This window comes from Schistocerca serialis, chromosome 3, assembly GCF_023864345.2.
Source record: "Schistocerca serialis cubense isolate TAMUIC-IGC-003099 chromosome 3, iqSchSeri2.2, whole genome shotgun sequence".
Taxonomy (NCBI): Eukaryota; Metazoa; Arthropoda; class Insecta; order Orthoptera; family Acrididae; genus Schistocerca; species Schistocerca serialis.
The window spans coordinates 909,265,410-909,292,523 of NC_064640.1; the positions used below are offsets into that span (position 1 = coordinate 909,265,410).

At 45.8% G+C, this 27,114-nt stretch overlaps 1 protein-coding gene across 1 annotated transcript in view; it reads left to right on the forward strand.

Moving 5' to 3' along the window:
- Nucleotides 1–27,114, forward strand: part of LOC126471315 (uncharacterized) — a 113,412-nt gene that overhangs the window by 17,908 nt on the left and 68,390 nt on the right. The window contains exon 2 of the mRNA XM_050099437.1: nt 6,986–7,190. Within this exon, the coding sequence (XP_049955394.1) occupies nt 6,986–7,190 (205 nt within the window). The remainder of the gene's footprint in view (nt 1–6,985; nt 7,191–27,114) is intronic.

The following is a 27,114-nucleotide window of genomic DNA, read 5'->3' on the forward strand; positions in this document are numbered from 1 at the left end:
GGGTTCGATCAACTAACATAACAAATTTCTCTCCTCAAAATGTCGTAACGAAGGAAGCAGGTCATATGAACCGGAAATTTTCGAATACGTGAAGGTATCCCATCTCTGACCGTTTAGCGTACATGCAGAACCCGTGGCGCACATCGGTACCAGTTCACTGCACGTTAACATGCCGGGAAAACAGCCTATCACACTTCCACGCACTGTACTTATCATGCAAGATAAGTATGCACCTCCACGGACGGGCAAGATGTCAACACTTGTCTCAATCCGCAATAACCGTCTCAGTCCAGGCTACAGTTGCGCTCAACCAAAACTACGGTTCGATAGTTTTGGTACAGACATAAATGACGTAGTAAATGGTAAGATTATCGGTACTATTGGTAGCACTGGTAGGGAAAGAAACAAATGAATGCGCGCGAGAGAAACTGGGAACCGACGACTTCCCTTTGTTTGTTTGTTTGATTGATTTGCATATAATTAGAGCCGCACGTTATTCAGTGTCAGTCCATTTTGTGTTTTATGAATATGATGAAAATAAGCTAATCGCGCAACTTCTGCGCTTTTATGTAAGCAAAACAGTTGCTTTTGATGCAAATACAGTTTACATGCACAAACATAGAAATCTATATACTTCTTGTAATTTTATACTCAATAGAACGTTCATCCTGATCAAAGGCAAGAGTTACCTGTTATTATTGATAAATGCAAAATTATTTTATGAATAATAGAAATACAGTTTATATAATTTCGACCAAGTATTGAAGCGATGTTTGATATATTCTTGGTTTGCGTATTTTGTTTTAATTTTACCTTTTTTGAGGTTCATATGGTTGAAATGGCTCTGAGCACTATGGGACTTAACTGCTGAGGTCATCAGTCCCCTAGAACTTAGAACTACTTAAACCTAACTAACCTAAGAACGTCACACACATCCATGCCCGAGGCAGGATTCGAGCCTGCGACCTTAGCGGTCGCGCGGTTCCAGACTGTAGCGCCTGGAACCGCTCGGCCACCTCGGCCAGCCTTCTTTGAGGAACTTGGTGTTGCTAGCGCTATATGATAAATCTGTAATGGCATTTTTGCTTTTAATACGACATCCCTCTGTTTCATCTACATCTACATCTTCACTCTGCAAACCACCGTGAGGAGCAAGGCAGAGTGTATGTGCCACTGCAGCAGTTATTAGGGTTTCTTCCTTCTCCATAGACATATGGAGCGCGGGAAGAATGATTGATTGAATGCGTCTCTGGGCGCAGTAATTATTCTAATCTTATCCTCATGAACCCTATGTGGGCGCTATGTAGGTGACTGTAGTATATTCCTTGAAACATCGTTTGAAGCCGGTTCTTTCTCGGGATAGTTTACGTCTATCTTCAAAAGTCTGCCAGTTCAGTTTCTTTTTTCACTTTAGCTATAAATAGTTTATTTTTTAGTAACAGATAAGGGGATATCTATGTAGAACGAAAACGTTCCGCAGGTTTGTGGCCCTTTACATACTGGGTGAAGCGAAATTCGCGCACTCGGGCTTCGCAGGGTGACTCCCGACATACCAGCGATAAAAAAATGTATGTCACAAAATTTCATCTGGCGCGTACATCCAGCAGAAAAAGGACGTTAAAGAGTGGCAATCTGGCAACGCTGTAACCAAACGTATGGTCACTACCTCTGTCCGCACATACCATTCATGCTGTGTAGTTGGTGCAGTGTATAGAGTTTTGGGTTAGCATGCAGGAGTTCGATGTTTCGATCCTGGGTTAAGGGATATGTTTTTTGTTTGGTAAATGTAATCCAGGACCTACGGTATATGGCATCTTCATCGTCAACGGCGACTTCAACGGGTCATCTAGAAAACATTTGCACTTACATACTACAATCGTATAAATGGAAGACTGATCAGTTTTGAAAGAAGCCCTTTCCATGTCGTGTGCTTGAAATTATTCACACCACTTCATGTGGTAGATGCGAAGTCCGTCTACTTAGCTGGGTGGTAACGTGCTTGTCTCCCATGCATTGGGCCCGGGTTCGATTCCCGGCCGGGTTGGAGACCATTGTCCGCTTGGGGACTGCGTGTTGTGTTGTCCTACTTGTCATTTCATCCTCATCATCGGCCGCAAGTCGCCCAATATGGTGACGACTGAAATAAGACTTGCACTTCTCGGTCGAACCCAAATGTGACCTCCCGGCCAACATTGCCATACGATAATTTCATTTTGTATTAGATGCGAAACATGTTTTCCTTGTACCGTCCTCCAATGGTTTCCTAGATTGGTACCAACTATTGTTCTTGCCTCATTCAGGTCGATTACATATCTTTAGGGCCTAACGTTACCAGTAGGACTAGCAACGTACTTGGCGAGTAATGTCCAAACTCGGTTAGTATTTGTATGTATTATCACCATGGTTCCACTGCACAGCGTCGCTCGTCTTACCAACTATGGAGGTTTCTGGAATACTGCTGCGGCCTGTGTAAGTTTCCCATTATTGAGACCCTTACTAAAGTGATATTAACAGCTCATTTGCGATGACTGCGATATCATTGATGCGCTAGACGCTTCTGGAAGTTACATTTACGCGCTAGCGTTTGGGGAATCCCAGGTGGACTGCGCACATTTAGAAACTTTTAGTGAGTTAGTCGGTGGCCTGTGGCTAAATGTGACGGTGGACATGTGGCTTTCAAAGGCGGACAGTAGCTCATACTGAAGCATATTGAGTCTTAAAAGAGTAAGGAAATACAATGGAGTCGTGTTCGGAATTGAAATTTAATGAGAAGTAGTTTTATCAACAAACAACGTATAGAGTCCCAGGTTCTTAGCAATTAGAAGATCTTGGAATGTTACATGAATGGCAGTCATTACAAGCACATGGCAAGCAGGTTTCTTAGGCGACCGTATATGAAAGCTGAAAATCGGAAGTAGTCTTCAACAATTCTGGATGAAGTAACTAAATAATTATAATAAACGTATCGTGAAATACTGTAAAGACACTTAACTATTATGGCTTAACAAGATAAGTGACTTCAGATTGAGAGAGACTAAATAAGGACCATTAACTTGCTGTAAATAAACAAATAAGAGCAGAGCACTGTTTGTCCGAAAATCATGAAATGGACTACCAACATACCAGGGTTCTGGCACAGACATCTAAGTACTGGGTCAGCGTCGTTAGAAACGCTATCGAAATTCGTACCAGCGACGGACTCATCAACCGAGATTGCGGCTACAACCTCAGCAGGGCATGAGAGCCAGTTCTGAGTCTAATTAAAAAGACGCTCAGCAAAGGAAACGCAAGGGCGACTAGGGCGGACGAGGCAATTACACCGACGCCACCACAAACGCCGATGCCAGCGTCTGAGCGACTGCTGACGCGCGGGCGCAGACCGCGAAGAGAACGTCTCGAGAGGGAAGGAGATTTAATACGTTCGCCCTCCCTTAGGAGCACAGTTCGTCAGCGCACCTGACGAAGGCGACATGTCTGACCGCCGAAATATTGTGCCCGTTGGACACTATGGACCGGCAGTACACCCGTGGACTGTTCGAGCAAGAAATACGCCGATAGAAACTGAAGAATCACATCAAATAAACTGTGATTAGGGGACTTAATTTGTATCACTGAATTTTTTTCACTGTACATATTGGATGCAGTATGAAGGTTCGTTTAGGCACATGGTTCAGTTTCATAGCCGCTTGCGTATCTGACGTAACGGACTGCTCTGATTTTTCCGACTGTCGTAAAACTTCAGTGAACCCTTCAGTTATTCATGTGCGGCTGGTCCTGGCGGAGGTTCGAGTCCTCCCTCGGGCATGGGTGTGTGTGTTTGTCTTTAGGATGATTTAGGTTAAGTAGTGTGTAAGCTTAGGGACTGATGACCTTAGCAGTTAAGTCCCATAAGATTTCGTAAAATGAAGAACAAACCGCCTTCAGTCACAAGTTGCGTTTATTTACTGCACTATGCATTTCGAGCCCTGAAGGCTCATCTTCAGGTGCTTTTTAGTGATTTATATTGTAGTAGCAGAATGTAAACATGCTACTACAATGTGCGAAAAAGTGTGTGACTATGTATACATCCCAGTATTTACAGCAAAATTAAAGATGTATATTGTGTATACCAACTGCACAACAGAAGCAGACATCATACAATGTTAAACCGCAAACAACTAAAAAAACCTGATGTAAATCACTAAAAAGCACCTGAAGATGAGCCTCCAGGGCTCGAAATGCATAGTGTAGTAAATAAACGCAACTCGTGACTGAAGGCAGTTTGTTCTTCATTTTACGAAAGTAAAAAAGGCGCGGACGAAATACTGAAAAACAATGGATAAAATTAGACCCATAAGATTTCACACATTTGAACATTTTTTTTCATTTATTCAAGTAAGTAGATAAGGTGGGGAGGGGTTTACATCTGTTGCGCTGTTTCGCTCAGCGAGACCCAGTGCATACTGAACTAACCGTCAATTTTCGCCTCTCTTAATTGTGAACAGAGCAAGACGAAAGTTTGTAAAGGATGATAAGAAGGACCATCTTCTATGGTGGCTTATGGAATTGTGTATTTAGATGACGTAACTTGAAAACCAACGTTCGAGCCTAACCAAGTGGCCACCGTCATACATGGTGCCTGTATGACTTCTCAAATGGAGTGTCCAGTTTTTCTGCTCTTTATTACAGCAAAGCTCTGGCAATGATTGCTTACACTAAATTATGATGTCCTGCACTGTCCGTGCTCAGTTGTCATCACCATCTTGTGACACATGGAACAATTACAATGACTGCAGCGACAGGAGCACTCTCCTTCTACTCCCGCTCCCTCACCCCCCACCCCCCACCCCACCCCATCCTGTCACACAATAGCTGCCCATAATCCAATTGGCCGTGAGTGTATTAGATGTGCAGTAGCCGATGTGCACATTATCATACATTGCTGTAATGAATAGGGGTGGTGATTTAGAATTATGAAAACTGGGTTTTTATTGATTTTTGGGAGAGCACAGGTATTTGTTCGTACTGGCAATGCTATTCAGATGAACGTATATTATGAATGAGGTTGCGTAGCATCATATGGTAGTGAAGTTACCCGTGAACATCGCCTACGATGAGACGTTACACTCGGCTGTCGTCTACGTACAATGAAGTCCTTAGTCCCTTATATGGCCGAGAGATATGACGTCATCATTTAGGAAAGTATCCGTGCAGTACAGGAAGGTTTGCTTGTCCCCTGCTTCAGTCATTCAAAAAGGGATTTTATTTGTACGAGAGAGTCTCATATGGCAATATATGTAATCTAAAGAGACGAAGTACAATAAAAGTAAACAGTGATACAAGGAAGTGTGAAACAATTTTAGATTTACTGAGTCACACTCTCAGCTTCTGAAGAAGTGAGCGGTACTGGGTAACGTGTAAATTTTAGTTTATTTTTTTACTGTGATGATCATTAGGTGAACTAAAATATTTAATAACCTAATTTACAGCTGACAGACTACGCTGCTGTGTGAGTATTCATTTGTAACAGATCATTAATCCAATTAAGAAATTGTCTGCGGACACAGTAACGCTGTGGGTAGTAAATCAAACTACTTAACTTCTAAAGTAATGTTTCATTTACAATTTATGCACGAACTTTAAGTAGTTTATGTCAGATTGGAAATGTGATTGACTGACTGATTTCAATTTGTTTCAGGATATGATCAAATGCGTCCAGAGTGGAATTAGTTTATGTAAACTTGCTAATAATCGTTATAATTGATATACAGGATGAAGGAAAAATGCCGCACTTGGTGGTCAGCATGCGACTGCTCATCCCGATTCAAGACAAAAATGTATCTATCAAAACACAGTCATGCCAATAGGTTTAACAGAAATGTGATTTAAAAAACAAGGCTCTGGCAACACTTACTGTGTGCAGCATGGTAAAAAAAAAAAAGTAACATAAACTCTGCAACTTTTCCGGAGCCTTCCCATGAGCTCACTAGTCGGCATTTAGCTGTGACACGGCTCGGAGGCGCTGTGCGCCGATAGCTCTCCGCACGTGTGTTTACTCGCTACATGAGCTACTGCGTTCGTTGTTGTTATTTAGACCTCTCACTAGATATGGCGTTCGCTTACCGTCAGGTGATAGTGAAACTCATGTTCGACGATTCCAATGCGCGTCCAAAGGCTTATGAAATTGAACTGTTTTTGAGAGACGACAAACATGACGGTCCCCGCGACCTGATAGGCATCCATCTGTCTGTCACCTCCAGTACAGTCAATCTCAAGATGAAGACCGAAGAGGCATGTGACAACCTAGTCCGACGTGTCACCGACGGTTACCGCTTTCAGCATGCAAACGGTAACGTCAGCATGGTAACCGTGGACAACGCGGGTATGGGAGTGCGTACGGTGCGCATATTCGCATTGCCGTTCGAAGTCCAGGCCGCGCTCGTCACCGCCCCGTTACGGCCATATGGCACGGTTCTAAGCTACATGGAAGAGAAGTGGTACACCTTTGAAACCTATCGCGTTCTCAATGGCGTCCGACATGTACACATCGAACTCCAGAAACACGTGCCGTCGTACATGTCCATCGGTGGTTGCTGAGTCATCGTTGCCGTGCGGGGTAGCCGCGCGGTCAAACGCGGCATGTCACAGTCCGCGCGGCTCCCCTCGAAGGAAGTTCGAGTCCTCCCTCAGGCATAGGTGTGTGTGTTGTCCTTAGCGTAAAGTAGCTTTAGATTACGTAGTGGGTAAGCTTAGGCACCGATGACCTCAGCAGTACGGTCCCATAAGATCTTCCCACATATTTCCAAAAATTACCGAGTCGTCATTATTTATAACGGACAACCGCGGACGTGTGCCGGCTGTGGACAGGAAGGTCACGCCCGATCAAACTGCCTCCAGCGCCGCCTAGTCCAGGTGCCACGTGCGGAACCAGTACAGACAGCGGTTGCCGCTTACCTATGTGGAACCGGTGCCACTGTTGTGCAAAAACGCCGCACCCACGTTGCAGTCCCACGCGACTGCTAACCCAGCCTCCGAAGACGCCGTGACGGTGGCACCGCATGACGAGACGCCCTTGAAGGACACAACGCTCGCCACCACCACCACCACCACCACCACCACCATCACCGTCGTCGTACCAGAGGCGTCGTTTCCGAACGCCAGCCCTTCGACAGGGATGGACACATGGATACAGGAACAACGGTCGCCGAAGCGTCATAAGAAACTCCACCTCTCAGTTATGATGATGATTTTTGGGTTGTGGGGCGCTCAACTGGGCAGTTATCAGCGCCCGTACAAATTCCCAATCTTTGCTCAGTCCAAACTCGCCACTTTCATGAATGATGATGAAATGATGAGGACAACACAAACACCCAGTCATATCGAGGTAGGTGAAAATCCCTGACCCTGCCGGGAATCGAACCCTGGACCCCGTGCTCGGGAAGCGAGAACGCGACCGCTACACCACGAGCTGCGGATGCCACCTCTCGAGGGAAGACTACCAATGGGGCGGAGACAGGGAGCAAGCTGCCAACGCGCTCTCTGATGCGTCGTTGCCAACGGACTCTACCAGTACCGCCCCACGGCAGGCATCCGACACTACGGCCAGGACGGTAGACTCACCCGGCCCAGACTTCCTCATGACTGAAGCCCCTCAGGACAAAGACCAGCCGGCCGGTGTGGCCGTGCGGTTAAAGGCGCTTCAGTGTGGAACCGCGTGACCGCTACGGTCGCAGGTTCGAATCCTGCCTCGGGCATGGATGTGTGTGATGTCCTTAGGTTAGTTAGGTTTAATTAGTTCTAAGTTCTAGGCGACTGATGACCTCAGAAGTTGAGTCGCATAGTGCTCAGAGCCATTTGAACCATTTGACAAAGACCAGGTGATGGAGTCCATTGCCCGCGACGACGCGCCGTTACAGACCCCTTCCCCGCTCGGTGACTGGGCTGCTGAAATAGAGGCAGAAAATGCACCAAGCGCCCCTTGACGCTTCTCTGCCACACGGGACTGGCACCCCTCTTGGGGAGAACCTAACACCAGCAGAAGGGTCAAGTTAAACATGCCAGCCACAAGGATGGGTAACCAAGCAGCCCCATTACCGTCGAGAGGCCGCCATTTGCATCTGCCTACTCCACAATTAGATTTCCCAAGCCTACTGTGTGGGTACAGTCAACGTTAATTTCATACGCTTTGCCATCAAAACGCACATGTTCCACGACATGCTCCGTGCGGCGGACATGGATAATACCCTCCTCCGAGTAGTCTACCCGGGTCTGCAATTGAACACTTATGGATCCACAGACTACTGCACCCCATAAAGTGACGATGCCGGCGGCACCGCCATCCTATTACGCGACGGCATCGAGGCATCGGACGTCATTTATCTGCCATCTGCACCAGGCATTGCTATCACGGTGGGAGCAGTCCGTATCGTCAATGAACACGCGCCCTCCAGGACATCTCACCGTGGTGAAAGGGTCACCTTTTATTCCGACGAATCTTCTCCACTCCTGAGTGTAAATACAGATCACTACAACATATGCGGCGATTTTAATATCGTCTTGGATCCAGCGGACCAACACCGCACTACCCTACATGCCTGGCACTATGAGCACTCGTGCGAGATCTGGCGCTACACGACACGTGGCGTTTCCTTCACGGGGACCACCTTGGCTATACATATTTCACCGACCACTCTGCCAGCTGCCTCGACCGGGTAGACGTTTCCCGAGGTCTCCGAGCCGAGACAAAAGACGCAGCCTTCAACGACCATTTGGTATACATCTGCTCTGTCACACTCCCCCGACAGCTCACATACCGCAGCCACGATCCATGGACGCTGAACGTTTCCTACCTGTACGAAGACGCATGTCGGCGGGAGATCGTTGCTAAGTCGGACGGCTGCCTCTGGAATTTGCACGTACATCCTCAAACCTTACATTGATGGCTCGATCGTTCCAAGCCGGCCCTCCGACAGACACTCATGGGATATGTCCGTGACAGAGCGTGCTGGCATCGGGCGGCGTCCGAATTTTATTACACAGCGCTGAGGGAACTAATGGCACAGCCTCCATCACGAGAACGGCAGACAGCGATTAATCGTTTCAAATCTCACCTACTCCGTCTCACCGCGGAAGTACACTCCTGGAAATTGAAATAAGAACACCGTGAATTCATTGTCCCAGGAAGGGGAAACTTTATTGACACATTCCTGGGGTCAGATACATCACATGATCACACTGACAGAACCACAGGCACATAGACACAGGCAACAGGGCATGCACAATGTCGGCACTAGTACAGTGTATATCCACCTTTCGCAGCAATGCAGGCTGCTATTCTCCCATGGAGACGATCGTAGAGATGCTGGATGTAGTCCTGTGGAACGGCTTGCCATGCCATTTCTACCTGGGGCCTCAGTCGGGCCAGCGTTCGTGCTGGACGTGCAGACCGCGTGAGACGACGCTTCATCCAGTCCCAAACATGCTCAATGAGGGACAGATCCGGAGATCTTGCTGGCCAGGGTAGTTGGCTTACACCTTCTAGAGCACGTTGGGTGGCACGGGATACATGCGGACGTGCATTGTCCTGTTGGAACAGCAAGTTCCCTTGCCGGTCTAGGAATGGTAGAACGATGGGTTCGATGTCGGTTTGGATGTACCGTGCACTATTCAGTGTCCCCTCGACGATCACCAGTGGTGTACGGCCAGTGTAGGAGATCGCTCCCCACACCATGATTCCGGGTGTTGGCCCTGTGTGCCTCGGTCGTATGCAGTCCTGATTGTGGCGCTCACCTGCACGGCGTCAAACACGCATACGACCATCATTGGCACCAAGGCAGAAGCGACTCTCATCGCTGAAGACGACACGTCTCCATTCGTCCCTCCATTCACGCCTGTCGCGACACCACTGGAGGCGGGCTGCACGATGTTGGGGCGTGAGCGGAAGACGGCCTAACGATGTGCGGGACCGTAGCCCAGCTTCATGGAGACGTTTGCGAATGGTCCTCGCCGATACCCCAGGAGCAACAGTGTCCCTAATTTGCTGGGAAGTGGCGGTGCGGTCCCCTACGGCACTGCGTAGGATCCTACGGTCTTGGCGTGCATCCGTCCGTCGCTGCGGTCCGGTCCCAGGTCGACGGGCACGTGCACCTTCCGCCGACCACTGGCGACAACATCGATGTACTGTGGAGACCTCACGCCCCAGGTGTTGAGCAATTCGGCGGTACGTCCACCCGGCCTCCCGCATGCCCACTATACGCCCTCGCTCAAAGTCCGTCAACTGCACATTCGGTTCACGTCCACGCTGTCGCGGCATGCTACCAGTGTTAAAGACTGCGATGGAGCTCCGCATGCCACGGCAAACTGGCTGACACTGACGGCGGCGGTGAACAAATGCTGCGCAGCTAGCGCCATTCGACGGCCAACACCGTGGTTCCTGGTGTGTCCGCTGTGCCGTGCGTGTGATCATTGCTTGTACAGCCCTCTCGCAGTGTCCGGAGCAAGTATGGTGGGTCTGACACACCGGTGTCAATGTGTTCTTTTTTCCATTTCCAGGAGTGTATTTGACGGAGCCCGAATCCGCCAACGCAAGCACCGCCTTATAACATCCGTAGAGACAGCAACAGGAGGACGTGTCAACTCTCAGTGTGCTATCGCTGCGGCATTCGTCCAGTATTACAGGACTTTTTATGCTGAGGAACCGCAGACCGTTCACGGGTACGAAGTTATCCTGTGAGATTTTCCTGACCCCAGGGTAGTGACCCAGGACGACGCCCTGCTGGCTCCCATAACTGCTGAAGACTCACAGCGCCCTTGGCACACGGCTCCCCGAACACGTCACCGGGCCCCGATGGCTTCCCAAACGAATTCTACAGTGCCCTCTGTCTCCTGATCGGCGTTCAATGGATCCAAATGTTTCAAAAATTCCTCCGTGACGGTTTTGCCGTCCCCACGGATTTCCTAGAAGGCATCATGGTACCGGTTCCCAAACCGAGCAGTTCTCTCACCGTTGTCAAGACTATCGTCCTCTTACGCTCCTGAACGCGAATTATAAACTTTTCTCCCGTATCCTTCGCACACGTCTCCAGGCCACCATCGGACTCTTGATCCACTCTGACCAGATATGTCTAGGCCGTGACAACAGCATCCACAGTTCACTTGGCGCCTACAGCGACGTAAGGGCACTGGCGGTAGCCTGCCGACTCTGAGGCTCCCTTGTCGCCGTCGATTTTGATCACGCCTTTGATCGTATCGACCATGGTTTCCTTAGCGCCGTGCTGGAACGCATGGGCTTATCGCAGGCGTCACCAAGGGTGATCTTACGTTTGATCCACGCGGTGCGCTCCCGGATTACGGGATTACGGTCAGTGGCCAACAGACTAACACATCACCCTTGGACGGTCGGTGCGACAGCGATGTTCTTTATCAGGAGTCTCATTCGCGGCGGCCCTCGACTGGAAGGATTGGAAGGCATCTGCATTCGAGACGTGGCCTTCCGATGTGATGTCTTTTCTTGGTGCAGTCGGTTGTCGAAATCCAAACGACGCTACAGTGATTGTGTCGATATGGCGCGGAATCACGCAGCGTTGTCAACATGTGCAAGACGACGTACATGGATGGCGGGAGAGGGCTTCTACAACCGGCAGCGATCCCCTTCCAAAAGGTTCCCTCACTGAACGCATCGGGGGTGCAGTTGTCCAGTACAGTTTCGCCGAACTGCGACAGCCACATATCGCTGGCTAGCACAAAGGACACATGCGCTGCTCCGTGATAGCAGATTCCGCAATATGGGTATGATTCTCCGATCGTGTTACGTCAACACTTACCTAACGTCCAAACTTAATTATTTTGCACACATTCGTCCCTTAACGGTCACCATGGTCCAGAGTTTCTAGGCGGCATACAGATAATTTGTGAGTGTAGGCCACATATTCAAAGTCCGCTGAACTACTTTAATGAGACCTCCACTGACAGGGGGCCTCGGTTTCACCCACGTCCACAAACGCTCGTGGACGTTATACCTAGGGCGACGCGACTCACATGGACTGCGGCCAGCACCAACATGACGGGGACACTGCTTCAGATCGTCGTGGGCCACATAGCTCCGTCTCTTTCCCACATCCGAGATTTCCTGGTCGAACTGAGATACATAACTGAAGATCTACCGGGCGACAAGGGTGCTGAGCACGAGAGATTACTGCCGCATCTATCAAGCGCGACAACCCCGTAATAACGTTGAACAGCAACACCTGACCATTTGCTGGATCAAGGTGTGCCGAGCCGTCCACACCCCATATTTGCCGACGTATGCTCGTTCCTTGTGGTATGTGGCGGTGAATGGCAAATTAGCCACACGCCAGCGCCTCCATTCCATCCAACTCACTAACGACCTTTTGTGTCTGCACTGCGCAGTCGCCGATTCGGACGCGCACCTCTTGATACGTAATGTGACGGGCAGCTGCTGGGATCTTATACAACGTATGCTGGCGCTCCTGTTGCGACGACAGCCAGAGTCTATCACGCCACACGAACTCCTACGCTCAGATACTATTTACTTTCCAGCTACCAGAACGTACACCGTCAACTGGCTGAAGGGCATGGTGCTGTATTGCATTTTGCAAGGCGCTCCAGAAAGCGCCCTCAGCTTGTGGTTCCGACTGACGACCACTCATGAGGTGTTCAGCCACAATGCATTATACCAAACACGACTATCGAATTATTATGCGCATTATTCGAGGATCCTCCTGCCCAATGGGGCGTTCCGAGAACCAGAAGACACAGATGAAGGTGATTCAAGGCACATGATTGATCCTCTGAGGAAACAGTTTAGAGGGAGTCCCCCTCCATTCATTACGCGAAGACGACTCGGAAGCTCCTGGGGACGGTAGTAGGATCCAATTGGAAATAATAATGAAAAAACTAAAATTATACAACTAAATAAATAAATGACAACATATATACATATACACTTATCAATGATCCTGTAAGATCGCTTTCCCTCCATGGCTCTGGGAGAGCGGAATGAGACACTGATGCCAGGCCTCGGAAGGCGATCCCTGCCCTCTTTGCCCCTAACCCTCCTCTTGGTTCATCTTTAACAAAAGTGTGACAGGCAACGCTATGGGGAACGACAAGCAGACTCGACAATGTTCGAGTCGCGTTCGCGGCAAGCACATTTTCCCTGTTGAAGCATCAAACTGTACCCAATTTACACCTCCACAGTGCAGTATGTTGTGTATTTCTTTCTGCTACTGTTACCTTTACTTAAACATAGCATTACCTTCTTACAGACGTAAACGACCTTCGTTTCGTCCATGACACAAATAAAGCCAATAACAAGTAATACTCGACATAGTAACACCGTCTGTAGTCAATGACATACAAAATCGCAATGGGTCGCTTACACTAGATTGAACTTTAATGTTAAAATAAAACGCCTGTCAAAAAAGTAGCCAAAAAGTGTGATTTCATACGTTAATGTGAGAAGACCATAAATTTGTGAAATTTCAACATGCCTATTGGTGATTTATTTGTAAATAAACATTCAGCAGATGCAAGTTCTTTTCTGCTGGTGCCATTGTCGGATTTTGCCACATGTTTCAAGCAACCTCCTCAAGACATATCTGTTTCATATGCTGAAGCAAGCTTTTAACACCTTTCTTCTGAAGGAAACCATTGTGTGACAGAAAGTGAAAAATATGACTTTTCAGAGCTACACAATTTGCAGTAGAGTTAGTTCTAACGTTTTGTCAATATGCACCTCAAATGGATTAGAATAGCCATTGACCTATCTTCTTTTCCTTACAACTGTCATACCAGTAGAATGCAATAGAAAGGGAGTTAACACATTTGCAAAACATTTTTTAACATCTTTAGTTTTGAAGAATTATTCGTTCATAATTTATATAATAAAAATACACAATTAAGTTTTCTGTACTGATCATTTGTGTGTCCTTCAATGGAGTTTTTTGGCTAGTGATCAGTCTCATTAATTTAAAAGTTTCATCTGCATTTTTGATTAACTTAAGGATAAAGATAATTTCTTTTATTGTTGTTTAGTGCTTAATGTCCACTTTAATAGCCAGTTCTATGTAAAAGACCTGACACTGAGTTCGGTATATGGCAGATGAATAAGAGTCTCTTAGACATTTGGAGGACACTCATGAAAGTGCAAATCAAATAGAAATCTCTCTGACTGATTACAGGGCACTGATAGACACTGAGGACACGTCCTAATATCGTGTCGGACTTCATTTTGCCTGGCGTAGTGAAGCAACTAAGCGTCGTTGGAAGATCTCTGCAGAAATATTGAGTCATGTTGCCTCTACAGCCGTTCTTAATTGCAAAAGTGTTGCCTGTGCAGAATTTTGTGCACGAATTGACCTCTCGATCATGTCCCATAAATGTTCGATGGTATTCACATCGGGGGATCTGTGTGGGCAAACCCTTTGCTCGAATTGGCCATAATTTTATTCAAATCAATCGCCAACAATTGTTCCACAGTAACACGGCACATTGTCATCCATGAAAATTCCATCTTTGTTTGGGAACATGAAGCCCACGAATGTATGCACATGGTATCGAAGTAGCCGAACATCCAGAGAACCCAGTTCATTTCATACAAAATCAGCCTACACCATTATGGAGTCACCACCCGTTTGCACAACGTCTTGATGACAACTTGAGTCCATGGTTTCGTGGGGTCTGCGACACATTCTAACCCTACCATCAGCTCTTACCAACAGTAATCGGGACTCATCGGACCAAGCCACGGTTTTCCAGTCATCTAGGGTCCAGTTGATACGGTTACAAGCCCGGGAGAGATGCTGCAGGCTATGCCGTTCTGTTAGCAAAATCACTCGTGCCGGTCGTCTGCTGCCATAACATTTGTTATGCTTCTCATCGTCAGTTGTTATGACAGGTGGCCAATGCTAAATACACTCCTGGAAATGGAAAAAAGAACACATTGACACCGGTGTGTCAGACCCACCATACTTGCTCCGGACACTGCGAGAGGGCTGTACAAGCAATGATCACACGCACGGCACAGCCGCGGTGTTGGCCGTCGAATGGCGCTAGCTGCGCAGCATTTGTGCACCGCCGCCGTCAGTGTCAGCCAGTTTGCCGTGGCATACGGAGCTCCATCGCAGTCTTTAACACTGGTAGCATGCCGCGACAGCGTGGACGTGAACCGAATGTGCAGTTGACGGACTTTGAGCGAGGGCGTATAGTGGGCATGCGGGAGGCCGGGTGGACGTACCGCCGAATTGCTCAACACCTGGGGCGTGAGGTCTCCACAGTACATCGATGTTGTCGCCAGTGGTCGGCGGAAGGTGCACGTGCCCGTCGACCTGGGACCGGACCGCAGCGACGGACGGATGCACGCCAAGACCGTAGGATCCTACGCAGTGCCGTAGGGGACCGCATCGCCACTTCCCAGCAAATTAGGGACACTGTTGCTCCTGGGGTATCGGCGAGGACCATTCGCAACCGTCTCCATGAAGCTGGGCTACGGTCCCGCACACCGTTAGGCCGTCTTCCGCTCACGCCCCAACATCGTGCAGCCCGCCTCCAGTGGTGTCGCGACAGGCGTGAATGGAGGGACGAATGCAGACGTGTCGTCTTCAGCGATGACAGTCGCTTCTGCCTTGGTGCCAATGATGGTCGTATGCGTGTTTGACGCCGTGCAGGTGAGCGCCACAATCAGGGCTGCATACGACCGAGGCACACAGGGCCAACACCCGGCATCATGGTGTGGGGAGCGATCTCCTACACTGGCCGTACACCACTGGTGATCGTCGAGGGGACACTGAATAGTGCGCGGTACATCCAAACCGTCATCGAACCCATCGTTCTACCATTCCTAGACCGGCAAGGGAACTTGCTGTTCCAACAGGACAATGCACGTCCGCATGTATCCCGTGCCACCCAACGTGCTCTAGAAGGTGTAAGTCAACTATCCTGGCCAGCAAGATCTCCGGATCTGTCCCCCATTGAGCATGTTTGGGACTGGATGAAGCGTCGTCTCACGCGGTCTGCACGTCCAGCACGAACGCTGGTCCAACTGAGGCGCCAGGTGGAAATGGCATGGCAAGCCGTTCCACAGGACTACATCCAGCATCTCTACGATCGTCTCCATGGGAGAATAGCAGCCTGCATTGCTGCGAAAGGTGGATATACACTGTACTAGTGGCGACATTGTGCATGCTCTGTTGCCTGTGTCTATGTGCCTGTGGTTCTGTAAGTGTGATCATGTGATGTATCTGACCCCAGGAATGTGTCAATAAAGTTTCCCCTTCCTGGGACCATGGATTCACGGTGTTCTTATTTCAATTTCCAGGAGTGTAGAAACATATATTGCAGGTTTGGCAGTGAAGTCAGTAAGGAGCTGCCTGCATGGTCTGTATGTGGAACGACTGCAATAATTAGTAGTCGTTGGTAAAAAATAATACATATTGTACTTAACTTGTGTTACAGGCTTCTTTATATGGTGCATACGTTTAATTACAAACAGATATCTAGAGAGGCATTACTTATGCCATACTTGAGTGAGCGCCTTGTTAGAGGTTGCTTCCTGTCAGCTGAAGGCTATGTTACATTCCTAGTTGACGTCTCGAGCTAGAGTGGACGAGAGCTCACTAGATACTTGTCGCAAGCCGCGGAGCGGCGCTAGTCGCGACTCGCGGATCCAACGATACCTATTACGGACCGCAGTCGATATCTGCAACCGATAACAAGTGTGGTATCGAACGTTGATACCACAACATTAACGCCAAATTTCGCCGCATCGTCCTAACGGATATGTTGGCCGTACTTCCCACATTGATTTCACGCAGTGTTACTTGTCTGTTAGCACTGACAACTCTACGCAAACGCCGGAGATCTCGTTCGTTAAGTGAAGGCTGCGTTGTCCGTGGTGAGAGGAGATGCCTGGAATGTGGTGGTCTCGGCACACTCGGCACTGTCAATCGCAGAATAATGAGTTCCCTAACGACTTATGTAATAGAATGTCCCATACGTCTACTTTTCACTACCAGTTCAGAGTCGGTTAATTCCTGTGGTGCGGCCACAATCACATCGGAAACCTTTCCACATGAATCACCTGAGTACAAATGACAACTGCGCCGATGCACTGCCGTTCTGTACCTTGTGATTGTGATACTACCGCCGGCTCTGTACGTGTATAAAAATGTTCAAAGGTGTGTGAAATCTTATGGGACTTAACTGCTAAGGTCATCAGTCCCTAAGCTTACAAACTACTTAACCTAAATTATCCTAAGGACAAACACACACACCCGTGCCCGAGGGAGGACTCGAACCTCCGCCGCGATCAGCCGCACAGTCCATGACTGTAGCGCCAAGACCGCTCGGCTAACCCCGCGCGGCTGTACGTGTATATCTCTACCCCTTGCCTTTTCATCTCATTGTATGTAAAAGGTTACAACCGCATTTCTTTATTGAAATGCAAAATGTGATTCACGTAAACCATTTTTTTTTAGGTGCTGCATAGTTCACAACCAATTGGATAAACAGTTACTACACTGGGTCCTCTGATGACAACGACCTATCTCCCTCTCTGCTGAGTACTGCGAAGGTTTCATTGCAACACAAATCACGTATTTCTATTCTTTCAGAGCATATAACTAACACTGAATGAAACCTGCCGCAGCAAACATCACTTAAAAAGCAACCAAATTATTGGTTTAACAACAAGAAAAAATAAAATGTTACTTTAGTTATAAGTACACAACATTTTACTATACCATCTGCAGCGTCAGTATTATAGGTAACAATATTTACTAATACTTTCCAGCTCTTATCAGTAAGTCTGCAGTTAAGCTCATCTCAAATGTGATTTCTCTTGGTTGCTTCTGTTTCACAGAAAAAATACGATTTCTGCTTCTCAATTTCTTTTCATTGTGACGTTCACTGGGCTGATAATTGAAGCGAGTAATTTGTGTCTTCTTTAAGACATTTTAACCAAAAGTTTGGTACCTTGCAGTACCTCTTTCCACAGAGGATACGGTAGACAAGAACCACGGAAACACTCAAGTGCTTTCTGCATCTCTTACGTCACTAAGGATGTGTACTCAACAGAAGACTGCTCGTTTACTGTACCTTCAGTTTTCATAGCACAACTAATTTACTTTATGTTTCTTTGTGGCCACATGTAACAGTTCATGGCTCCGGTATAAATGGTCTTCTCAAATGAAAACGGATCCTGGCCACAGCATGAATATATTACACTACTTGTACTGGGCAACGAAATTCAAGCAAGTGCACCAATAATCGTTAATACAAATCGTACATATTTTACACATCGTACGGCATGTGTCAGGAGTGCAGTTCTTCTGCAGTGTTTGGAAAACATACAGAATGTCACCGTACTTCACCGGATATTTCCCATATTTTCCACATCTGCAAGTCCGATTTCCGACTAATGTTCCACACACACAATACCCCCCTTCTATATATACTATGCTCCTCCGTGGGTAAAATTTCTAGCTTTTATGTCCACATAGGGATCCCTGAGTGAACTTTACAAGTCTCTCAACAGTGTTGTTCTCGACCTGCTTTACAAGGGAACCAACGAAGTGTTTCAGAGCTCTATACATGTTATCCAAGTGCATGTCTGTTTAATACTAGCCTTTTACTTGTAACAAGATGGCCACCCCCCAGGGCGATCAATATGCTTTTTTCTAATGTATGCCAGTTTGCAATTTCCTCATACAGAAGGAACAGTTCAATGGTTCCCTATCACAATCCAGTGAAAGCAGCTTTGCCTGGCTCAAGGATAAGTGTGGTGTCAACGTACCACATCATAGCACTCTTGACTGCAAGATCAGCAGCCTTGCACAGATTATTTTCCCAGTTCCTGTAAACTTGTCATACACACAATGAATGATGCCTTGCTGACCCCAAACAGCACGCCATGCATTAAAATACTCAGATGTGTTATATGACTTTTTTTTTTTTTTTTTTTGCAGATATTGTCCCTGGTAGTCATGGAAGGCGCCGTAACGGCTGTACAATAAGTGAATGCCATCCTCCGACCGATAGTGCAACCATATCGCCAGCATATTGGCGACGCATGGATGGTTGGAGTGCTGACATCACAGTTGCAGACAGTGCCTGTAAACCAATTATGTTGGCCACTGATGCAGCGTATATATGGATCATGATAACCACTTCAGCGTCCACTAAGGCCTGAAGATGGCGCACTGAAGCGCGAAAACTGGTTGCTACTCAGTAAATAGGATCACAAGGACGGCTGTAGACATTTCGTTTTCTTACAAGAAATCAGCCGTGGTCGTGCCTCTTGAATACAGGCACATATTTCCATTCTTATATTTCATTAGATGAAATTTTAATAGCTATTTGAGATGGATGAGGATGAGGCACTTTAATAAAACATCATTTGGGGTCTTTCACGTCTACACTATGTTTGAGCTGCAAATTAAAAAAAAAAGAAAAACTCATTTCTATGCATTGGACTTTCATGGAATGGGGCCACAACTTTAGCTGACTCAGCAACCTGGTGTAAGTCTTGCGGAGCAAAAGTCTTACTTACCTTTCTTCGTTTGTCTGTAACTACAAAATCTTCCTTCCATTACAAAGATGTTTTATTGATACAAACAATAGCTTACATCCACTCTCCTTGTCACACTAATTGCGCATCAACTAAATGGAAGAGACCTTGATGCATTCGCATGGGAGCTGATAACCTAGTCATTGAGCAACGCAAAGGAAGAGGAGGACGAGGAGGAGATTAATGTCTAACGTCGCGTCGACAACGAGGTCATTAGAGACGGAGCACAAGCTCGGATTAGGGAAGGATTGGGGAGGAAATCGGCCGTGCCCTTTCAAAGGAACCATCCCACCATTTGCCTGAAACGATTTAGGGAAATCACGGAAAACCTAAATCAGGATGGCCAGCGACGGGTTTGAACCCTCGTCCTCCCGAATGCGAGTCCAGTGTGCTAACCACTGCGCCACCCTGCTCGATGAGCACCCCAAATACACACACACACACACACACACACACACACACACACACACACACACTTGGCGAGCCACAGAGAAGCATTGCTTGGCACAACGCCCGCCGTTGTGGCCGAGCGGTTCTAGGCGCTCCAGTCTGGAGCCGCGCAACCGCTACGGTCGCAGGTTCGAATCCTGCCTCGGGCATGGATGTGTGTGATGTCCTTAGGTTAGTTAGGTTTAATTAGTTCTAAGTTGTAGGCGACTGATGACCTCAGATGTTAAGTTCCATAGTGCTCAGAGCCATTTGAACCAACCAACTTGGCACAACGCCATAGGCCATCTAGTGATGTATGTTTGAAGCGTTTTCCCCATGGCTTGGCAACTGCAGCAAGTCTTACGACATAAAAAACAGAATACAGGGAATACAAAAGCAATTGAAAGACCTTTTCTGAAAAAAAAATTGAACTTAGAACGTTTCACATTTCCGCTATTGAATTTGTTTTCTCTGAGTGATTTGTTATTTTTAAAGTTTTACGTTTGTTTCAGTTCTTGCTGGTGGTACTGATACTCTTTCGTTTCTCCACCACGCAGCCCTTCGCAGCTATGAGATGCAGAGCAAGTACACAGCACCGCTGAACGACATGGCTTTGTGATTCAAGCATTGCATTTTGTTTCATTTCCGACCAATTTCAGCTTTCGTTTTTTTATTTTTATTTTTCCTTAAATTATGACAGGATAATTCAGGGGACAGTAAGGCTACTTAAATCACTGAAAAGGGGCATCTGATAAGGATCCTCACAGTAAGAAAAGGAAACATTCCAGTCTAATACCTTGGCGTACGTATTTCTTATGAGCACTTCTTGGCGTACTGGAGAGGTGGGCACAAAATGAGTAATAACGTAGGTAACTTGGTAAACGTAGAGGAGAAAAATATCTGTTTGCTTTCCACGTTCAAGAAACGGTGTCATATTCCGCTAGAATAGGTGCTATCGGACCAGAGAAGAAGCATAAGGCCTTTCTGTTCAGTTTAAGCAGACATCTGTGTTATGTATTTACCAGGGATATTCTGTAACAACAAAATCAGAACAGCACACATTTAAATATTTTTTAATGCTGGGTGCAGGACATACGAACACCTTCTCGATATAAGAATTCCTCTGAAACTGAATCTTTTCAAGCGACACAAAGCCTCACATTTCTTTACAATAAATGGCCCACTGTCCTTACCTGCACATGGTTAGCACACGACCTCCAAGCGCATGTCATTGAGGAGTTTAGAAGATATGAGAGTATATACTGTAGGAAAGAAAGCACACTAATGCATAAATAATTCATACGTAGTACGTATAAAGGATTTGTATCATTATGACCGCCAATGGACAGTTTCAAATAAAGTCCCGAAAACCCGTCTTAGCAATTATTTCTACAGATTTAGGACAAACCACAGAAAACGTAAATCTAACCAACCGAACAGTGACAATGACACCAATCCTTCCAAAATCTCCCACGCCCGGGTTCCCGGGTTCGATTCCCGGCGGGGTCAGGGATTTTCTCAGCCTCGTGATGACTGGGTGTTGTGTGCTGTCCTTAGGTTAGTTAGGTTTAAGTAGTTCTATGTTCTAGGGGAATGATGACCATAGTGCTCAGAGCCATTGAACCTTCCAAAATCGAAAAATAAAACAAAGGAATATTGAGGCTTGAAATTCACTTGAAGTCAAGTTCGCTAGAAAAGAAATACAAGCTCCGTCTATTGGTGTTCAGAGTAGCAGATTGAACGTGCAATTTTTCAAATCAGCTACCCTAGCATTGAATCACAAGAAACTTTAATCTGGACTACTGGACGTACCTCCCGAATGACAGCTACGTCTGCTATACGAATGTGGAACTTCGCTCTGTGTCTTACAGACGAAAGATGCCGCTAATGTGAAAAGCGTTACAGCAACAAGAAAAAAAAAATTCAGCGTCTACGGTTTCAGTATTACTCTCGAACAACGATTATTCGCTACACAGCAAACTGGAAGTATCCTCCTCACGTCTGCCAATGGAATTGTCTCAAATGAGGCTTCATATTTCAGCTTTAGTCGTTTCAGACACCGGATCCGATGAAACTAAAGCCCTTTTTCATTGGACCTGCAGCTGAAAAACTGTGTGACCTGGGTAACTCTACTAGAATTCTGTGCGGCGTCGTGTTGCAAGCCCTCAACATGCAATGTGTTTCTAATTCGGACAGCTACTGAGTTAGCGGCGTAATTGGTCTGGAAACAGCCGGGCTCCCTGTCGGTGACTGCTAATAAGGATTTAGGCTTAAAGTTGACCATTCCCCACACTCGGCTACACTGACTCCTTGCGGACACGGGGACACATGCTGTCAAGCTAATCTCACGACTTGTTGCTCTAATTCAGACAACGTGATGTATTTTACCGATGATAATGAACGATTGCCTTCCAGTCACGTAGTGAAAATTATCAATCAGCGTGCCTGTAATTGTAGTTCTGCAGCTAAGATGCTTTTTCTTGTTACTTAGATATAATTTGTCATCTCGCTGACAAAGTCGGTTGATGATCACAGAGTACCGCCAGTTTCAAGACATACATGTATCAAAACTATCGCACAGCGTACGTTAGAGAGATGGACACACAATTTCTATTTTAGTGTAACAGCTGTTATGCTAATTTAGAAAGAAGCAGTATATTAAAAAGGCAAGTAGGAAACACCTTCTCACAAAGAATTGTCTGTTATGCTAATACATCTGGAAAGTCACAGATAAGTAAAATATTTTTATTTCCTTTTGTAGAACTACTTTGTTGATCTAGCAGTAATTCTCTGGAAAAATTATCATCAGAACAAATCATACGATCTGCAGAAACTAAATGACTTACACAGAACATTTGAATTAATACGTCTATACCGTCCACTCTCTTTAGTCTTTACAGGTTAAAGTTCGTCCGAGGGAAATTTTCTAAGCACAAGGAGCAAGTGAAGAACTTAAATAATTAAACACGTTGCAAGGAGGTCCGTTGCAAATAACCTGCAATTATTGGTGTTTTCGTAACTGCGTAACGGAAACCGTTACATTACATTTTTATGATCGTTTTATGGTATGAGATGCAATCTCTGTCAAACACATTTCCGAAAGCAATGGCAAATTTATAGTGGTGTGCGGCTTAAGTGAAGCATACTCAGTAGCAATTGTAGCGAGCAACCGCGAGAGATTAATTACAAATGGAGTATATTAAAACTTAATCACGATTTGGCATTTATGACACAATGGTAGTTGTGATTCAGGAATAGTGGAGTGGTTTTTTTTTTATTTTGGATATATTGTGTTTCACATTCAATCTTGTCCAGTTATTAATCTAGGCCTACATTGCACATAAATTGGTATACAAGAAGTACTAAACACAACCTAATACTAACATGTAGTTGTACATTTCATTATAGTCATAGTCATGACTTTTGAATAATGGCAGTAAGAAGATTAAAATGGACAAAACTGAAGGAAGGTGGTGGTGGAGGAAGAAAATGTTTAGATACTGTCAAGAAAACAGGTACAGGAATATCTACTTACTGCACTTCAAACCGTCTGGCGCACAGACACTAATCATAAGACTCTCTATGTGTTGCTGTATTATCCCTCATTGCTGTGCCACATATTTGTAATTTACGCTCCAGTACACAATAAATTAAGTAATGAATTGCCAGGTGCATTGTTGGTGGGTGGCCTGATTTATCATTTCTTCATTCTTTGCCAGATTATTAGTCTATTAGATATTAATGCGTAGCTCAGTTGTTTCTTCATTCCTACGTCTTTTCTAGTGCATAACTCAGTTATTTCTTCATTCCTACACCTCTGTTCGTCTTTCCCCCTATGAGGCCGTATTCATTGGGAAGGTATATCTGTCAGGATATCAGCAAGTCCTCCCTATTTCTTCCCGCAGCTCATCTCCCCGCTACTTCCGGAATAACGTCACGTCGTTGTGTGTCTTGCCTTTGTTGCTCTTGTTGTAGTGTGGCCCCTCTTCCAGCCTGTCTCTTACAGATACATGAGCCTGTAGTTCATAGCTTGATATTCTATTCGTCAGCATAATGATCTTCTGGCACAGATTCCTATCCCTTAACAAGTTACAAACCGTTTCATTGCATTAAATCAAAGATGCTCTTGTCGCAGTCTGCAAAATCTTACCTACTGGAACACTCTGGCATTATTAGGTGCCGATTTCTGTGTATTCATATGTCGATGTGGTGCGTTAAAACATTCTTAATAAATACGTAGAATATGGTCCGTGACATGTCACGCAGTCGATTTCATCTCGAAAATCACAGATAAGTAAAATATTTTTATTGGTCGCCAAAATTCTCCTTTTTCAAACTTTTCATTCTACGAGAAGTTTTATAAAAGTGACCCACATATTTATACGATGCAATATTGGTCACAAACAGAGAAAAATCCTATTAACAGTTATAACAGGTATCTAGAAAACAGAGCTGTTTAACATACATTCTTTCCCGCCTTATTGTAGTCATTTTTCTATCGACACTACCGGAGATGTACATGTGGCTATGACCTATCCTCACATATCCTTCTGCCTTCTTTGTGGGAGGATCATGATGTAGTGCAAAGACGCCCATCTTTACCTCGGCTGTGGTCACACTTATGGGACACAGACTTGTAAACATGTGCGCATTTCGTATGGATGTGACACACACCAGTGCTCTCAAACGTCCAGACAGTCATAAAACCAAGGGGCTGAGGTCGAGTGAACTAGGCCAGGCTAGTGAATCTTCTATACTAATTCATTCCTCATTCAACGTTTGATTTGGACCGTCACTGAAACGTAGATAATTTGATGGTATCCAGTTTCACAGCACTATCTTCCACACGGAGAAAGATACTACGTGTGATTTTTAAGTTACACATCGAAAGTAAAAGGTTACCTTAGCGCTATTTGTAAGTTGCATTTGCAGGTGAGGCTCTTCCTGGTGCAGCTCTCTCGCTCCTTCATCTGGCTTTTTGCACAGTTGTGGTAACATCTCTCAGATTTCATTTTTCAAGGGGCGCAACACCACCGCACTGGCAACTACGTATAAGGGAACTTCTTAACAATGAACTGCGTCAACGAGGGATATGAGTGCGGATCTGTCATTGTAGCATTGGCTTCTAAGGTCGGTTGTTCACGCCGTACTATACTTTTCGGTAGGAGTTAGTGAAACGGTTTATGTGCCTCACCTACCAACGACACGGATGAACGTCGACGCCGGTCAGTAGTGAATATAGTAACTCCAGACATACTCGTAGAAGTGTAGGACTATCGTATGAATGCTTTCTTCGTGCGACCGATGGGGGAAAAACGTAAATGAAAACTGATTCTGAACCCAACTCTAAAATAGAACCTCAAGGTTGTATCTGCTTGTATTCAAAAGATACATTCTATTAAAAACAGATATTTATTTCAAAAATAGAAAAACTTTGTAGTCGTATGTGCGAGTTAAAATGGATCCGAAGCAGCTATCTTCATGCATGCAGAAGATTAGTCTTGTGAGTTCGGATGAATCATTTTGACAAACTTTGTTCATGTGGCGTATTTCTGCAGGAGCAGCGTTCTCCAAGAGCCCAGGTTATCTGACACGCAGGAAACGTTCGTAAGCAACATGTGTCAGTGTATCCAGTCACTTAAAATTCTACCTACTAAACTGTATTAAAGAGAATCTTCCCACATGTGTTACTCTGAAAATTTCTTACTCTACTCGAGACATTAGGCGCTCAGTGTTGCACGTACAAAATGTGTCATGTAAGAAGCAGTTAAGGAAGTTGTGACTCTCATCAGCACTAGTCAGTGCAAATAGTACAGACATTAACGCAATTAATAAGGAACGAGCAACCAGCTTCAATAGGGAGACGGGGTGCACCACTGAGTACGTAACATTTTCGACACGAGGAAAATAACCCATCCTCAAACAGTATTTGTATGCGGACACACATTCAGAGGATTATCTCTAGGTTTGACCAAAACATTCAGCTTTAAAAGGTGAGAAACTGAGCACTTCCTCAATCAGGCCGAGTAGTTCTATGTTACTATCCTATCCCACAATCTTGCCTATGTACTCAATTTCGTTCTTGGATGTAATTCTTGTGCCACATATCTTCATAACAGCACTACTTTATCCAGTTCAATGAACCTCTCACTCTTAAACATACGTCCTATGGAGTTTACCTAGTATGACCAAAAGCAAAGTAGACAGTATATTTCTATCTGCCCTAGTTAATCGCGGCAGTAAATTTCGTTGCGCTCATCGCAGGATATTTTCTTTATCTTTCTGTGGGCCCAGATACTTCTCCAAAAGCTACGATCCCATTGCACTCTCATATTTAATTTAGGGGAATCTATTTTATTTCCTCGCTGCAACAGAAAATCAATTAGAAGCAGTAAATGAATACATCACTATCTAAAAATTAATTTCGCTGACACATATCTTCTAAAACACATACGTAGTAAAGGGCCTTATACAGGGTGATTAAAAAAGAATACCACAACTTTAGGAATTTAAAACTCTGCAACGACAAAAGGCAGAGCTAAGCACTATCTGTCGGCGAATTAAGGGAGCTATAAAGTTTCATTTAGTTGTACATTCGTTCGCTTGAGGCGCTGTTGACTAGGCGTCAGCGTCAGTTGATGCTAAGATGGCGACCGCTCAACAGAAAGCTTTTTGTGTTATTGAGTACGGCAGAAGTGAATCGACGACAGTTGTTCAGCGTGTATTTCGAACGAAGTATGGTGTTAAACCTCCTGATAGGTGGTGTATTAAACGTTGGTATAAACAGTTTACAGAGAATGGGTGTTTGTGCAAAGGGAAAAGTTCTGAACGGCCGAGAACGAGTGATGAAAATGTAGCACGCATCCAGCAAGCATTTGTTCGCAGCCCAGGAATTGGCTGTTCCCTCAGCTCGAACAAGAAGCACAACAATTCATATTTCAGCAGGATGGAGCGCAACCACATTGGCACTTATCTGTCCGTAACTACCTGAACGTCAACTACCCGAGGCGATGGATCGGCCGCCAGGCAGCCCGTGACAGAGCACTTCATCACTGGCCTCCAAGAAGCCGTGATCTTACCCCCTGCGATTTTTTCTTATGGGGGTATGTTAAGGATATGGT